This window comes from Mirounga angustirostris, unplaced genomic scaffold (assembly GCF_029215605.1).
Source record: "Mirounga angustirostris isolate CCGP_5_RB_7025 unplaced genomic scaffold, mMirAng1.0.hap1 SCAF_13, whole genome shotgun sequence".
Lineage (NCBI taxonomy): Eukaryota > Metazoa > Chordata > Mammalia > Carnivora > Phocidae > Mirounga > Mirounga angustirostris.
Window position 1 is genome coordinate 25,439,296 of NW_026991721.1, and position 18,074 is coordinate 25,457,369.

At 36.4% G+C, this 18,074-nt stretch overlaps 1 protein-coding gene across 2 annotated transcripts in view; it reads left to right on the top strand.

The window, feature by feature from the left end:
- The window catches only part of FBXO3 (F-box protein 3), a 33,149-nt gene extending 16,007 nt beyond the window's left edge, over nt 1–17,142 (top strand). Inside the window, exons 4-11 of one of the 2 annotated variants that reach the window (XM_045893926.3) lie at nt 507–621; nt 2,958–3,162; nt 4,272–4,317; nt 6,879–6,963; nt 7,786–7,908; nt 9,431–9,546; nt 10,665–10,855; nt 15,960–17,142. In XM_045893926.3, coding sequence (XP_045749882.1) covers nt 507–621; nt 2,958–3,162; nt 4,272–4,317; nt 6,879–6,963; nt 7,786–7,908; nt 9,431–9,546; nt 10,665–10,855; nt 15,960–16,136 — 1,058 coding nt within the window. In that variant the 3' untranslated portion in view covers nt 16,137–17,142. Of the gene's footprint in view, nt 1–506; nt 622–2,957; nt 3,163–4,271; nt 4,318–6,878; nt 6,964–7,785; nt 7,909–9,430; nt 9,547–10,664; nt 10,856–13,593 lie in introns of both variants that reach the window. The other variant, XM_064576690.1, reaches the window with a different exon arrangement.
- The last annotated feature ends 932 nt before the right edge of the window (nt 17,143–18,074 follow it).

Here is an 18,074-nt window from a genome sequence, read left to right on the forward strand (position 1 = left end):
AAACATGCAAAATTGGATTTAAGTTAGTGGCTTCCCTACAGTATGAATCTATACCTACCTATGTCCTGTATTTCTCATTAAGAGACAATGTCAAGACTCTTGAACAACATCAGTTTAGAGAACTTCTGGGGAGTTTTTTTTAATAGAGAGTGTGTTTTAAATGTGAGTGTTTAGATTAAGAAAAATGAGGTATACCCTTGCATTGTAATGTGAAGTAATTACAATGCATCTCCCTCCTGCATACCTATCCATATTTTACTGAGTGCCAGTGTTTTCCCTGTTGAGAGGAAACTGAGGAATTTCCTTCTCAATGCTTCAAATGTCAGAGCCAAGCCAAAGTGAAATGTTGCTCTGCATTTTCAATTTATTTCTCTATATTTCATCAGTACAATTTGGACAGAATTCACTTGCTCTAAGATTGTTTCACTGGCTAGCAGCAGATTGTATTTCTCCTTAGCTATAAGGCTTATTGTTTCTTCATAATTTGTTTTTTTGTGCATTTGCAGAGGGTGCTCGAGAGGAAGACCTAGATGCTGTGGAAGCTCAGATTGGTTGCAAGCTTCCTGATGATTATCGATGTTCGTATCGTATCCACAATGGGCAGAAGTTAGTGGTTCCTGGGTAAGAATGTTTGCCATTTGAGTTATTTTTAGTGACACACGTCATTTCCCAGAATGAAAATAAACAAATACAATTTGTAGTTACTCTTAACAGATTAAAGGAGTATAGGAATTCCCTCTTCTTCCTTATAAGAATCCAAAAGACAGAATCTATTGCTTGAATTTGATTTTCCCAAAATAAATATGTCTCATAAAAACAGCATTTTTATCAATGCATCTTTATACTTAAAATGAAGTCTGGGGGGCGCCTGGGTGGCTCAGTTGGTTAAGCGACTGCCTTCGGCTCAGGTCATGATCCTGGAGTCCCGGGATCGAGTCCCGCATCGGGCTCCCTGCTCAGCGGGGGGTCTGCTTCTCCCTCTGACCCTCCCCCCTCTCATGTGCTCTCTCTCTCATTCTCTCTGTCTCAAATAAATAAATAAAATCTTTAAAAAAAAAAAAAAATGAAGTCTGGGGCGCCTGGGTGGCTCAGATGGTTAAGCGTCTGCCTTCGGCTCAGGTCATGATCCCAGGGTCCTGGGATCGAGTCCCGCATCGGGCTTCCTGCTCCTTGGGAGCCTGCTTCTCCCTCTGTTTCTCTCTGTCTCTCATGAATAAATAAATAAAATCTTTAAAAAAAAAAAAATGAAGTCTGGTTGGGGTTGGGGTGCATGCTGTGGTACATAGGGTGGGTATGTGTGCGAGTATATTTTAACTAAAACTGTTCAGAACCCTTGAGGTCTTTATCCTATTATAGGCCAGGTAAATTGTTTTGGAGAGCTTGATGTAAATTCTGTGTACCATACATGTAAAAAGCAATAATTTATTCAGAGCTACATACACTAAAGAAAATAGATTTTTGTCCTATTCAGGCATAGCTTGTAATTGAGTGGCCTATTTTTAAGAGGAAGTACTCATTGTGGAACCTTTTGGCAAAAGCAGACATACAGTAGCTGTCAAATTCATTCACAGTGTTGAAAGCTATACTTTGGGCCTACTCCTTTTGTTCTTTTATGAAATTAAGCTATTTCAGAGACGTTGCACTTATGAAATGTTCATAAGAACTTAGGGAGAACTTTGCATTGTTCTTAATGGAATGTGGTGTCTCTGTGTGTGAAGAATCATATGAGGCCTTGTTACCATTTTAGATCAGGGTTGAGTGAGTACAGGGTGATCATACTGAGATTATAAGGTAGTATGCAGAAATCAAATATTGGGCAGTTATGATGAGATAAGCCGAAATTACTAGCTGTTTTTTTCTAGTCTTTTTTCCCTATTGAACTGAAACTTGACAAAAATTGAAAAATTGTCATATTTCAAGAGCAAATAAGAGAGAACTTTATTAAAAGAGTTGCCCAGAATTGACACGACAAACAGGTCATAATTTCTTTCTTTCTTTCTTTCTTTCTTTTTTTTTAAGATTTTATTTATTTGACAGAGACAGCAAGAGAGGGAACACAGGCAGGGGGAGTGGGAGAGGGAGAAGCAGGCTCCCCGCTGAGCAGGGAGCCCAATGCGGGGCTCAGTCCCCGGACCCTGGGATCATGACCCGAGCCAAAGGCAGACGCTTAACGACTGAGCCACCCAGGCGCCCCCAGGTCATAATTTCTACGCAGGGATTTATATCTATCCACAGTCTAAACAGTGAAACTTTAGGATAGGAATCCTATCATCAAGGATTCCTTCCATCAAGGACCAATACCTCTGTTCTCATGTATATGCAGTGAGATCAGTTTAGACCCCATGCATCCCAAGTTTATGAAAATTTGGGCAAGGTTTAGATTGATTTACATTAATATTGTCTGGGAGGATAGGATAAGCTAAAAGTTGTATCAAGATAAAGGTATCAGAGTTTACTGCTTTAAACTTTAAAATAGTCACACATGCATATATAGCAAAACACTAGCAAATCAGTATATCCCGGCAAGATAGTCTTGAAAGCAGTAAACTATTTTTCTTTTAAAAAGGCTTTTTAGGGCGCCTGGGTGGCTCAGATGGTTAAGCGTCTGCCTTCGGCTCAGGTCATGATCCCAGGGTCCTGGGATCGAGTCCCGCATCGGGCTCCCTGCTCCTTGGGAGCCTGCTTCTCTCTCTCTCTCTCTTTGTCTCTCATGAATAAATAAATAAAATCTTAAAAAAAAAAAAAAAAGGCTTTTTAGACATTTTAGACATTTAGGCTTTTAATTTAAATCAGAATCTTTCCACTCGAGTTTGAATGTAAAGAAATTGTAATGTTTTTGGTGATTGACATGTTAATCAGTTCTTATAAAGCTGTCAGTAGGAAATTATCATTCATCAAAAAGATGAAGCACAGCTGTTTGTTTGGCACTGAAATTGATTAAATTTTTGTGCTCTCAGGTTGTTGGGAAGTATGGCGCTGTCTAATCACTATCGTTCGGAGGATTTGTTAGACGTCGATACAGCCGCTGGAGGCTTCCAGCAGAGACAGGGACTGAAATACTGTCTCCCTTTAACTTTTTGCATACATACTGGTTTGAGTCAGTACATAGCAGTGGAAGCTGCGGAGGGCCGAAACAAAAATGAAGTTTTTTACCAATGTCCAGTAAGTAGGAAGGGTGTTTAAATGCAGCTATAAGATATGTTCTGATGAGTGTATAAATGTGTGCAGTAGGAGTTTTCAGGGCTGTAGAATGGGCATAGAGCATTATACAATTTGATTATAGACCCATCTAATTAGAGGGCTAATATTCAGTCATAATATTCTGACATTATGGAATGCCAAAGGAAAATTTTACCTGTGGACAAACAATGCAAACCATTGTGCACACAGAGGGTAGGCTGTGATATGTGTTAAGGCAATTTAAGTTTAAGAAAAACTAAAGCGATATGTTGAAGTAATTATAATATACATTTCTGACTTTAAAAATTTAGCTTTTGAACATCATTTGACTCAAGTTCCGAGTGCAATAGAAACTTTTTAAACTCTTCATTACATAGTTGAGTTGCTGAAGTGTGTATCCATTTTTAGGAGGCTTTTGTTAAGATTTAAATATGATCACAGAAAATGTGGTATTTGGTTTCATTCTTATTTCTTCAGTTCTTTGTAATTTCTCAGTTGTAGATCTTCTGGCTTCATTTTTGCCAAAATGTGAACTTTTAACTTAAAAGAGGAATTTAAAATAGAAAATCATAGATACCCGAGACATGTGATTCCATATAACATTGAAAATATTTAAAGAGCTTCCATAGTTTTATTTTTTCCTAAATATTTTCATGCATTTTAGCTCATTTTTTACTTGATACCTCTGTAAGATTGTAGGATGAGGGCTTAGTGAGAGAAGTGACCAACCTAGAATTGTTCAGGTCTCTTGACTCCGAATCTAAAGCCCTTTCTTAATAGGCATATATATCATCTTACCTTTACTTCCTAACTAAAGGGTAATTTTTTAGTTCACTGTAACAGTAATCGCAGTACATAAGTGTTTTAACTGTTATTGAGAAGTGCCTGGCACTCTTCTTTTTAGAAAGGACCTAAATATAGAAATCATCAGAGCAGGGACTGAAAAGTATGAGTAATGTCCGAGTGTTGGTTAGAGCACTTGTTATTTTTATCTATTCTGCCTTGTCTCCAGGGAAGGATACAGATAATGAACAATGAGAAATTAAGTAAAATGTCTTTTTCTCAATTACAATATTCTTTTTCTCACCTAGGACCAAATGGCTCGGAATCCAGCTGCTATTGACATGTTTATCATAGGTAGGAGAAAAAATAGTCTTCCTTTTCCTTTCTTCTTCCTGGTTAAAAAAATTAAATTGGTAAAAATTTTGCAGTTACTTGATCAGCTGGCAATTTATACTTGTCTTTCTTAAAGTTTGCTGGTTTATAAAATACTGTATCTAGGCTCTCATTTGAATAGCCCTTGTACTTTGTGTGAATTTGTTTTCTACTTGGAAAAAAAGCCATGCCCTATATAATCTTGTGCTCTTAGGACTTTGCTGTAGAACAGGAGAATGAATAGAATTACTATGAGTATGTATATAGTTACCTTACACATTGCATGCATTTTCCATCAATCATGTTAATACATAATTGGAGACAGATAGATAAAACAACTTTATACCTATAAAGTTTGTGGTGCCGATGATGGGAAAATACTGATAAATCACTAGAGATCTGAGAACAGCAGTCTTCAGAGACCAGTATAAACTGGGCTCCATGAACTCTTTGGCTCAACTACTTTTTCTTGGCCTTCCAAGGTATTTCTCATAGGATTTTGAGAACAATCCAGTTTGTTTGCAATTGCAGCTCACCCCTTTGCTGTTCATCCAGCTAAGCTCTGTGAGTTTCTCACTCTTGGTTTGGTGCTGGTCTGACATGGTGTGGAAGGCCCCACCGCTACAGCAGGGTTCTAAAATCTGATGAATACAATTCTGGTAGCTGGGATTTCTCCTGGAATAAGAGAGCAAAGCAAAAGATTTGAGATGCACTGAGGGAGGAGAGGTGAAATGGGATGTTAGTGCTGGGAGGAGAGACAAGAAAGTGGCTTCCTTTAAGCTGCCTTGATAAAACCCTAGTGCTACCAAAGAGACGGCAAGATAACAGGCTTACTTTAAAAGGTAAACTACCTCGGGATGTATAAAAATCCGGCTTGATTCAACGAAGTTTGACACTCTTGGAATTTTTGGTAAAACCCAAGATGGAATCTCCTGGTATTCAGTGAATTATTAATAGATATTTGAAAAAACTAGAATCTGTGTTCAGGTAAGTTGAGTGGTGAAGACTGCATAGAAAAGACTGTCCTCATTTTAAAGAACACACTTGGGGGGCGCCTGGGTGGCTCAGTTGGTTAAGCGACTGCCTTCGGCTCAGGTCATGATCCTGGAGTCCCTGGATCGAGTCCCGCATCGGGCTCCCTGCTCGGCGGGGAGTCTGCTTCTCCCTCTCCCACTCCCCGTTTGTGTTCCCTCTCTCGCTGTGTCTTTCTCTGTCAAATAAATAAATAAAATCTTTAAAAAAAAAAAAAAAACACACACTTGGGTGTGTATTATTATAAATTAAGGTACCTTAAAATACACCATGCCAATTTCATTTTTATGTAAACCATGAAAAATTTGTGGTTTTTTTACTGTAACATTTTATTCCATGAAATATACAAAATGATGTTTTAAACTTTATAGGGAAATCACTAGTTTTAAAAACAAAATTGTAGCTTCTATGAATTTTAATGACCTTATTCATGTGCCTCTTCAGTATCTTGTTCAGAGTGGATAGATGGTAGGTAATCATTTAAATAGAACATTCAATAATTAAAGGATTAGAATTGGCCATTCATTAGTAGATGTTGAGAAAAGAGCCAACTAATGTAGCTTACCTTCTCTCGGTTGATGCCTTTAAAATTTTAAAGCTATAAACCCTAAGACCCAAGCTTAAATTGTATCTTCTATTATTCCCTAAATAGAGTAATAAGTAAATACTATAAATTTAGCTCCAATGTTCAGCATGGCAGAGTGTGAGAACTGTGTTAATAGAAACAACATTACAGAGAAATTCAGTGAATAACATTGATTCAGGGACTAATATTGCTGGGCACTGATTGTATTAATAATAGATGTGGGGGTCTGAGAAAGTTATGTTGTTTTACCTAGAAGGGGTAAACATAATTCATGTAAATACTTGTCCAGTGGTCCACTCACTAGATCACGAATGTGTGGTCTGGTCTGGACTGGACTTTGAGCTGGTCACTGAGAATATGGAGAACCACTCTGCATTTGAATCTGCTGTGGTACAACTAGACTACTTTGGGATTGGTTTGATGCCCAGAACTGTACAGTGCCATACCCCTGTTAGATGCCCGGGCTGAGCCTGGCTTCTGCCAGAATTTTATGCATGAGTCAGGAGGTACCTGGGCCAAGGGTATATACCCTGATTGTCTGAGGATAGGTGCTGATATTTTTCCTGTAGTTTCTTCCTAGACATAGCTGTATGTGTATCTCCTTTGTTCCGTATATTCTAGAAATTACAGACAGAAGAAGGCTTTTCATTCTTGTACCAGCACAAAATAAAATTTAAATCTGTTATTTAATTATAAATGTAAAAAGTAGTTTGAAGGTAGATGGAGGGTTCCCTAGCAAGGTAGTTGGGAATGAGATGGATAGAATTGAGAATAGAAATTGACCTGATAATGGACTAGTAGAATTATAAGTATTTCTAGTTTTGATCTCGTATCTTAAGCATAGAGAAATTATCATTGTTTCCTGTATAGATTTTACAAAAATTATTTGTCCTTTTCTTCTTCCCCACCCCTTCCTGGTTTATAGGTGCTACTTTTACTGACTGGTTTACTTCTTATGTCAGCAATGTTGTATCGGGTGGTTTCCCAATCATCAGAGACCAAATTTTCAGGTATTTCACTCAGGACTAAAATGATTGTAAATCAGAAAAAAACATTAGTTACACATCTTGAGATGAAGTTTCAAAGAAGGTTAATAACAGAACCTCTCATTATCTTAAGTGCCACTGTGTTAGTCCCACTTTAAAGCCACATTCAAACACTTGAATAGCCAATATTTTTCTTATCTTGAAGGATCCAGAGAATAAATTGATTTTTATTTCGAAGTTACAGCTCTATGGTATAGTTTCTTTTTATACATAGTTTCTTTTTTGGGGGGAAAAAGACTGTTTGCCAGTTAATGGATTTATCATGAATAGCAAGTCAGTAGCTGTTATCTCTTGGCGAATATTATATATCATCTATAAATGAAACATGCAGGTATTATAGATAGTATTAGAGGTCATATTGGTTCACAGTAGCCTGGTTGGCAGAAATGATAGATTAATTATAAATTAGAGGTCTCTAGAATAACATACCAACACATTTATTGTCAGAGCCACTGTTTTCAGATGGCCCAAAAGTTTCCTGGCTCTGAAAACGGAGATAAGCTCTTTTTAGCTTCCAGTTTAATTGCGGAATCATTAGTCGAACCACTGATCATTGAGCCTTGATGCTGTCATTACTGGTCTGAAGTCTTCCAAGGTTTTCTAGTTTGCTTGTAATTTATAATTTTCTTCTAAGCATCATAGGAGTATACCTTTAAGTTTCCAAATATGGTTTAAATTTTTGATCGTAAGGTAAAATATAAACTTGCATTGTATCTTGAAATCTTTTATCTTATAGACTTGAAGTTAGTTGATTTAAAAAACGTTTAATGTTTTAAAATTTTCTAGATATGTTCATGATCCAGAGTGTGTGGCAACAACTGGGGACATTACCGTTTCAGTTTCTACATCGTTTCTGCCAGAACTTAGCTCTGTCCACCCGCCCCACTACTTCTTCACATACCGAATCAGGTGAGAGATGTAAACGGGGTACAGCCTGTCGATGTGTTGGTGTAGCCCCCTTTGACATGGTCCATCAGACATATTTTGAAAGACAGCTTTTTGCCGAGGTGTGGAGGAAGGTGGATAACAAAATTTTTTATCATCTAGTATAATACTACATAATTTTATAAAGTATAATTTTATAATCTAGTATAATCTAGTACCTTGAGTTTACAGTAACCTCCAAGTTACTTAAGTTATTTCTTGCAAATGTACTGTGTTTAAAGAATTGTGCCAGGTACTTCGTGAGGTGGACACTAAGTTATAATCATCATGAAAGCTGTCTATAAGAGTTGCATTTAGAAGCTATCAAATTGTTGAAGATAAAACCAGGCGTTTTAAATTTCACTTAGGCTGTCTATATTGATTAAAACTCTAATAAATATTTATCAGTGCTGCCTGTATATTAGGCATGGTGTTAAGCATTGAATTTGGTTAAATAAAAAACAAATATTAAATTCACTTTAATACTCTGTGCGATGACATAAAGATAACTCATTGCTTTAAAATATTAAGAATACTTTGTTTTTAGATATATTTTTATATAATTTATGATATATTACAGATATTTAAAAAATACATATATATGCATATATACATACTGGAATTATTTTTGCTATGTATACTAACCAGGGAGCATCCTAAGATTTTGGTATTATATGCAGCCTTTGATATGTCCAGTTACACATGTACAGATGTTTGTTATTTTAATTGTTTAATTCAGATCCTATGTAAGATTGAAACATGCTTAGAATAGTAACACTGACACTTGCTTATAGGGTACTCCAAAAGAAAATAAGAGACAGCAGATTCCTAGAGAAAGGGGGGAAATAATAGTATTGGGAAAGAGTCAAGGTGTAATCCTAGTAACTGATTGGTGACATTTTTCTTTGAGCTTTCTAGAAGTTAATGGAAAAAAGGAAAATGTCTTCAGTCTCAGTTTTTTAATAAAAATTTTTAAAGAGGGGCTCCTGAGTGGCTCAGTTGTTAAGCGTCTGCCGTCGGCTCAGGTCATGGTCCCAGGGTCCTGGGATCCAGCCCCACATCGGGCTCCCTGCTCGGCGGGAAGCCTGCTTCTCCCTCTCCCCTTCCTCCTGCTTGTGTTCCCTCTCTCGCTGTGTCTCTCCCTGTCAAATAAATAAATAAAATCTTTAAAAAAAAATTTTTTTTTAAGAAAACTAAAATTTTTTATTGCACTTTATCTGGAAAGCATTTCGTACATTGATCTTTACTTAAAGAGCAAAAAATTATTATCACCTATGTGTTCATACATTTTTATGTTCCCCATTCTATTGTTGATTCTTGGCAAGTCAAGTGTACAAATTGGGTACAGGCATTTATGTGGGAGAGTCAAGCTAATCAGGCCCATATTTTTGAGAACTTTCAGAAATAGGTGGTTAACACAGACTTTAGTCCAAATAATTTAGCTCTTAAGCAAAAGAAACCAAATCAGGTCAGATTTGTGTTTCTACCACCCCATTTCCTTCTCCAGGATTGAAATGTCAAAGGATGCACTTCCTGAGAAGGCTTGTCAGTTGGACAGTCGCTATTGGAGAATAACAAATGCTAAAGGTGATGTAGAAGAAGTTCAAGGACCTGGAGTAGTTGGTATGTATGTAACTCAAGATTTGGGTTTATAGATCAGGTTCCTCTAAGACATTTTGGAGAGCATATATGTGACATACAGCTTGGAAAAGGCACAATGTAGTTAGTGGATAAGACTATTTTTATTTAAAGATCTATTAGAGAGAGAGAGAGCATGACTGGGAGGAGGGGCAGAGGGAGAGAGAGAATCTCAAGCAGATGCCCTGCTGAGCCTGGAACCTGACATGGGGCTCGATTTTACCACCCATGAGATCATGACCTGAGCCGAAATCACGAGTTGGACGCTTAACCATCTGAGCCACCCAGGCGCTCCAAGACTGTATCTTTTAATAGCTATGTTTACAATGTGAAAGATATCATAGATTCTGGGCTTCTTGTAACTCCAGTACTTTGCTTCATAAATATAATGTGTAAAGATCATTATCCTATTAGTTTAGTACCTTAAACATGAACTTTTCTAAAATTACAGCAAACAGGGGCGCCTGGGTGGCTTAATCGTTAAGCGTCTGCCTTTGGCTCAGGTCATGGTCCCAGGATCCTGGGATCGAGCCCCACATCGGGCTCTCTGCTCGGCGGGAAGCCTGCTTCTCCCTCTCCCACTCCCCCTGCTTGTGTTCCCTCTCTCGCTGTCTCTCTCTCTCTCTCTCTGTCAAATAAAATAAAATAATAAATAAATAAATAAATAAATAAATAAAATTACAGCAAACAGTTATTCAGGGATTGATTTTCCATTCTGTGGATCACCTGAGTTCCTTGTTAGCTTCTTAAGTTCATCATCTTTTTTAGCTGGATAATTATTCACTGTCATATTCTGTAGGGTTACCAGGCATAGGGCAGAAAGAGAAAATAAATTTCATATTGGTCATCTTTTTGAAATTTGGGGGAAATGTTAAAATCAGTAGCACAGATTCTCATTTGTGGATTTCAGTCATCATTAGCTCTGGTTGTCATTGACCATTAGCTTTTTAAAAGATTTCGATTATCGGGGCGCTTTAGATTTTTTTTTTAATTGTGCATTTACTTTAACATAGTTTATATAATCTCATAGAGGACATATTTTATTTACTATAATGAAGAACTGAGTTTTATACTTTGGTTTCTTATTACTGTTTTCTCTGCAGGTGAATTTCCAATCATCAGCCCAGGTCGGGTATATGAATACACAAGTTGTACCACATTTTCTACAACCTCAGGATATATGGAAGGATATTATACCTTCCATTTTCTTTACTTTAAAGACAAGATCTTTAATGTTGCTATTCCCCGATTCCATATGGCTTGTCCAACATTCAGGGTGTCTATAGCCCGATTGGTGAGTTAAATTTTCCTCTGGGACTGATTTCCATGCTTTATAGAATTAACTCCACAGAGGGATTTTGTTGATTAGCCAGACAAATGGTTTATAAATGGTGTTCCAGAGAACCCTGGAGATTCTGAGGAAATATGTGAATATGTGGGGGTGGTGGATAATAAGTAAGCTAGACTCCATACACTTCAATCAGAATAACTCTACTCTGTTTAGCTGTTTTTTGTTTGATTTTTTTGTTTGTTTTTAATAGATGTCATTTTTTTTTTTTAGCAGTTTTAGATTCACAGAAAATTGAGCAGAAGGTACAGAAATTTTCCAAATACCCCCCACCCCCATGCACACACAGACTTCCTTCCTCATCATCAATCTCCCACCAGAGTGGTATTTTTGTTACAGTTGATGAACCTACATTGGAACATCATAATCACCCCAAGTCCATAGTCTACATTAGGGTTTACTCTTGGTGTTGTACGTTTTTTGGGTTTGGACAAGTGTATAATGACCCGTATCTACCATCATAGTATCATGGAGAGAGGTTACTGGTTTTAAAGGTTCAGCCTCTTTTCCACCGTTTCTAAAAAAAATTCTGTGGCCTAATGAGAAACACCACACTAGACCAGTTAAAATAGGCTTTATTTTATTTCATTAAGATTAGGAAAGCAATTTCTTGCAGTGTTTTTGCTAAAAATCCCAATTTTGTAAAATAATAACAAATGTCCTAGAGAGAGACTACTAAAAGTGCAAGTCTACCCGTTAAATCCTCTTTGTAGTCATCTCTCTTTGGGATCATTTCCTAAGTCAACTAGGTATAATTTTAAAATCTCACTTTTAGGATTACTTTATGATAGTGGCAGTACCCTAATCTTATGGATTATAAAATGAATAAAGAGAATTATGAGGCTCCTGATATACAATAGAAATAAATTATGACTCATATATCCAGAATGTGACTGAGTGGTAGGTGTTGAATGTTCAGAAAGGGCCCTCTGGCTCCTGGGAAGATGGACATAGGATTAGTCTGACCCAGAGCTGACACATTCCCAAGCCCAGTTTGGAAAGAGAAGGATGATATGAGACTTTAGGCCATTATGCTTGCATATCTGGTGAAAAGGATCTACCGTCTGGGTTTGGAAGTGAAGTTTAGCTTCCCTCCCAGTGCAGGAATACTTTCTACTGTGTATTTCCAGTACTAGGAATTTGTTACTTCTTGTAACAGTCTCCTGTTTTTGACTAGTCCAGATTCTGTCTGAAATTGGTTATCATCCATGAATGTTTGATACAGGTCATTAGTGAAGCCATCTGGGGCTAGAGTTCTCTGTGGGAAAGTTTGAAATAGTTTAATTTCTTTCATATATTTCCTACTTCTTATTCCACTTTTGGTCATTTGTGTCTTTCAAGGAAGTTGTCCATTTTGTCTAAATGTTGAATTATTGGCATAAAATTATTTATAATATTCCCTTGATATCCTTTTAATGGCCATAAGAACTATAGTCATATGTCCTTTTTTGCTCCTAATAATGGTAATTTATATCTTCTCTTGATGAGTTTACCTAAGGGGTTTATCTCTTTTGTTAGTCATTTGAAAGAACAACTTTGGGTTTCACTGGGTTTCTCTACTGTTGCCTGATTTTCTATTTCATTGATTTCTATGGTTTTCTTTATTTCTCTCCTACTTACTTTGGGATTCATTTGCTTTTTTACCAGCTTCTTAAGGTAGAAGTTTAGATTATTAATTTTAGGCCTTTCTTTTCTCTAAAGCACTATTTTAGCTGTATTTCATAAATTTTGATGTGTTGTTTTCATTAACATTTAATTCAAGATATTCTGGGATTTCCCTTGTAATTTAATTTTGATCTGTAAGTTTTCTAGGAATGTGTTAATTTTCAAACATTTGGAGGTTTTCCAGTTAACTTTTGTTTACTGATTTCTAATCTTGTTATGGTTAGAGAACTCGCTGTGTGTAATTTCAATCCTTTTAAAGGTTTTATGTCCCAGCATTATGGTCTGTCTTGATTATTAATCCCTGTGTATTTGAAAAGAATGTATATTCTGCTAATTGAGGGAATATTACCTATAAATGAAAGTTCAAATTGGTTGACAGTTTTTCAAGTCTTCTATATATATATATATATTTTTTTTTTGGTCCTTGTTCTCTGAAAGATGATTGTTGAAATCTCCAACCATAATTACAGTTTTGTCTATTTCTCTTTTAAATTTTATCAGATATGCTTCATGTGTGTTGAAGCTCTATAATTATATGCAGATATGCTTAGGATGATTATGTCTTTTTAATGAAGTGCTTTCTTTTATTATTATGAAATCTCTCTCTTTGATAATATTTCTTGTCCTAAAATTGCTAATATTCCTGACCTAAAGTGTAAAGAATGTTGAGGTTTGTTTGGGCAGGCAGTTAAGTTACTATGGGGTCAGCTTGATCCTGGTGAGACTTGTTTTTAATGTTTGTTAGGGTGGGTATAAAGTAGTCTTTAATTTAGGATAGCAGTTCTCAAACTTTTTGGTCTCATGGCTCCTTTAAGCTTTTAAGTTGTTGAGGACTCCAAAGAACTTTTGTTGATGTGGGTTATGTCAGTATTTATCATGTTAGAAATGAAAACTGAGAAATTTTATAGTATTTACTTACTCTTTTTTTAAAGTTTACAATTTTTAAACTTATAATTTTAAATTATAATAATAAACTCATTACATGTTAAACCCTCTTAACTATGTTCTTACTTATTTAGAGTTTTAATTTCCTCCCAACCACAAATACGCATATAAAATTTTGACCTGCCTTGTGGAAAATGTTTCTCTCTCTCTCAAGGATGAGATATCAATACAAAGAAATGAGAATTCTGGACTTACTTCTAATCAACATGAAAGAGGCAGTGGGGATTGTATTTGTATGGTGTTGTATTTGTATTGTACCTTTTCTGTTGAAATATTAGTTTTCTTGATATGGAAACTGAATTGTTCTCCTTTTTTGTGCCCTAACCATATGATAATTATTGTACTTAATACTTCGTTTTGCTTTATACTTTGAATGTCACTACAAAATATACTTTTGGTTTCTCTTAAGCCTTTTCTTGCTCTAGGTGGTTTGTTGTTTGCTTTTGGACACTTTAGAGGTTCCTGCTGCTTACTTATTTCCATTCTTATCTGTGTGTGCCTCTTTCCGTCTGCTGCTTCTGTATGTACACTTTTATCTGACATCAGCAGTCTCCCTCTTTAGCTACACGGACTTCTTTAACATTTTTTTCTGTTTTCTTCTTCAATAAGATGACTAATGATCATACTACCTGAATTTAATGTTTTAGGATTTCCTAAGCCTTCCCCCTTGCCCCTTTTGAACCTTCTGAATTTTAAAGTCTTCATTCCCTAGATTTAAAAAAATCAAAAAATAAAAATAATGGAATATCATGTCATATTTATGTATATTTTCTCTGATTGTTGTTAATGCTGTTATTAGTGTTATAATAAATCCTAAGTGACAATCCTTTGACAACTCCTAAAGAACAATTTTTTTCTCCCACATTAATTAATTTGCTTGCTCAACAAATATTTATTGAGTCCCTATGAGGTGCTGGGGAAACGCAGTGAACAATACAGCCAGGATCTGCCTTCGGGGATGTACTGTACAGCACGCTGACTATAGTGAATACTGCATTGCAAATTTGAAAGTTGCTAAGAGAATAAATCTTAAAAGCTCTCATTACGAAAAAACATTCTGTAACTGTATGGTGACGGATGTTAACTGGACTTACTGTCGTGATCATTTTGTAATATATACAAATATCAAATGAATATCAAATCATGTTGTACACTTGGAACGAATGAATGTAATGTTGTATGTCAATTATACCTCAATAAAAAAAAAGAAGAAAGTTGAGGAAATTAAAAAACAAAAAGCAAAAAAACCTCTGCCTTGGAATTTACATTCTAGTTGGAAGAGACAAGAGTAGCAAATAAACACTACCTAGTTATACCAAGTAGTAATAGGTGCTCTGGAGAAAAATCAGAGTAAAGGATATATAAGGAGTGTCCTGTTCAGTTGTTCTGATATAAAGATGTGTTGGGAAAGGCCTCGGCAACATTTGAGTTAAGACTTGAAAGAAGTAGAGGGAGCCAGGTGGATATATGTGGCAGAAGGATGTTCCAAGCAAAAGAATAGTAAGTGCAAAGGCCCTGAAACCCTGATGTTACATAAACATACTAATGCTTGGCATGTGTGAAGAACAGCCAGTGTAGCTGGAGGGCCGTGGCCGGGGGACAGTGGTCAGAGGTGAAATCGGAGGCATAGTGAGTGCTGGATATGTGAGGCCAGAAAGGCCTTTTACTGACACATCCCAGGTTTCCCAGTAGTTCCCACATCACCAGCTAGGTGCTCCTTGCTATTCAGAACTCTCTCCAATATAGCGACTCCTCTCACTGAGTCTTCAAACGTATGAGAGAAAAATTGACAGCAGAGGAAGTCAAGCCTTTATCAGAGACACTGCTTAAGCAGAATTGAAGTTTCCATGAGATGTTCAACCTCACTGTTGCCCCTATTCTGAGAGCCTTCAGCAAGTTAATTTCCAAGTAGACGCTGCCCCTGGTGATTGAGTTGAAATGATAGATCTTTATAGTAGGAGTTCAATAGAAGTCTATTAGACCTGACAGTACATGTAAGTTACCAGTAGAGGTCGTACCTTATTAATATTTTGGAGTCCTCTTTTCTGTCAGCATATAGATTAATAAAGAATTAATACACTTAATTAAAAGTACTTAATACACTAAAATAAATCCAGTAAAATTTTCTCTTGGATTGTTAGAAGTGGTCTGTTGGCTGCCTTGTACAAATTATCAACTACCATGTAAAGTGTAAGTACTGTATTAGTGAAACAGACTTACCATTAAAACCACATTGAGCCTTTTAAAACATGTGATATATGTATATACATTCTAGAATCTTGCATCAGCACGTGCATTTATGAAAATACACAGTTCAACTCCATAAAAATTCCTATTTGGCATGTCCAGTTGTTTAGATTCTAGATAAATGAGAATTTGTGTAAAATAAGTATAAAAAACTGATGGAAGTTCTTATCAAAAGATTGTTTTCTCTTTCAAGGAGATGGGTCCTGATGAATATGAAGAGATGGAAGAGGAAGAAGAGGAGGAGGAGGAAGACGACGACGACGATGACTCGGCGGATATGGATGAGTCTGATGAAGATGATGAGGAAGAGAGACGGAGGAGAGTCTTTGACGTTCCCATTCGAAGACGCCGCTGCTCTCGCCTTTTTTAGGGAAGCTGTGCTGATGGAAGCACTGGCATGAATCCAATTGTTAAATAGATTTCCCAATAATGTAAATAACTAAATTGCTCTCTGCATATACCAGGAAAACTAGCATGAAATATTGTTCCAGGCCCTGGGTTCTATGCGACACCATGTTAGGAATTGGATTGTTTTGGTTTGCTTTGTGTTTTTGAGGAAGAGGAGGAAATGGGAATCTTTTTTTCTTTCTCCCTCTTCTAGAAGTCAGTGGGAGAATAGTTCTCTAGCTAAAGAACAGACATTTCTTTGTTTCAAAATATTTTATACTTCTACAAATATGGAAATGGGAGGGAATTGTTTTGAATAAGGATTGAAAAATGTAGCAGAAATACCTACACAAGGATAGAGAGGAACTATGTGAATAATTCTGTGAAAAGACTTCTTGCAGTTGTGAATTATTTAGAAATGAACAGAATTTGTAATTAGGCTAATCCATTTAGCGATTCCTATATATTTTGTACTCACAGGGAACTAATTGACTAAATAGCTTGAATGCTAGTTGTTTGTCCTTTCTTAGACAATCTATCCTTGAATTTAAAGGTTTCATCACTACCACCTTGAACGTAAAGTCTTCGTCATTATGACCTTGCATTTAGTCTTCAACTCTACCAACCTTGAATTTAATTTAAAATCTTCAACATGACAACCTTGAATTTAAAGTCTTTAATGCTATGACCTTTATCATATTGTTCACAGATGCATCATTTTTGAAATGTAGTGTGTAAAAGTATGTATTGTGTTGTTTATTAACAAGTCTTCACAATGTCTCATGTAGTCTAAATTTGTAAATACTGCTTCTGTTTTGTTTCTCCTTTATACACTTGACTGTCTATGTGATAAGTGACATGAGTTTTATGTTAAGATTAAGTATGTTTTCCTGAAACATGGATTTTTTTGTAATTATATAATTGAGAGTTTGGAATGAAATCCTCCAAGTGGCAAAAACTCACATTTTAAAAACGAATTTTGGTTCTGACCCTGTATTTTGTGTAATTGCCTATTTTCCATAAACTAATATTAATCAGCCTTTGCTGTCAGGATGGAAGATGAAATCGATATTCATTGTCCTATTGCCAGAGGCCCATTCAAAGTTAGTTCCTGGCTTTGACTATATCCTGTCATATGCCCTACCTTCCATTTTCCGCAAGAATACTTCTTTTTTTTAAGATTTTATTTATTTATTCAGGCTTCCCGCTGAGCAGGGAGCCCAACATGGGGCTCGATCCCAGGACCCTGGGATCACGACCTAAGCCGAAGGCAGATGCCCAACCAACTGAGCCACCCAGGTGCCCCAAGAATACTACTATTGTAGGGAAAACTATAGGAAGAGGCAAGTGTATGTGGGGTTAAGCAGCTGCCCCCAGGGACCATGAAGACGCTTTCCTATTGGTACATGTCAAAATGTTCTGAAATAGAGTAAGTAGTTTTTCCTGCTGTTTTTTTTTAATCATCAGGCTACCAAATCCTATTATGCTTCTCTCCTTTCTTAAAAAAAAAAAAAAATCAACCTACCGATTTTTAAAAAAATAAACTTACCCGATAAAATAATAATTTAAAGCTAGTTAATGTGGAAAGTTAAAGTTAGTCCCAGGATCCCTTGCCATTTTTGCTTCTTTGTCTTTTCTGGTTGACCTCTCCTCTCAGTTCCCATAGTACTCACAATGCCCCAAATCTCCCCTACAACCCCATTCAATTCTTGCTCCTTAGAATACGTCAGGCTTATTTATCCTCTCATCTAAATTCACATCCTCTTAATATGTTGAATGACCTGTTGTTCATACCAAGGTGTGATTGATTAGTTGATAACACACTTAAGTGTTATTTCATTAGCAAGAATGTGTATTCACACATAGAAGGGATCTAACAGTTGGCCAGCCTATGCTTTTGTGGAGTGAAGGCCATTTCTGG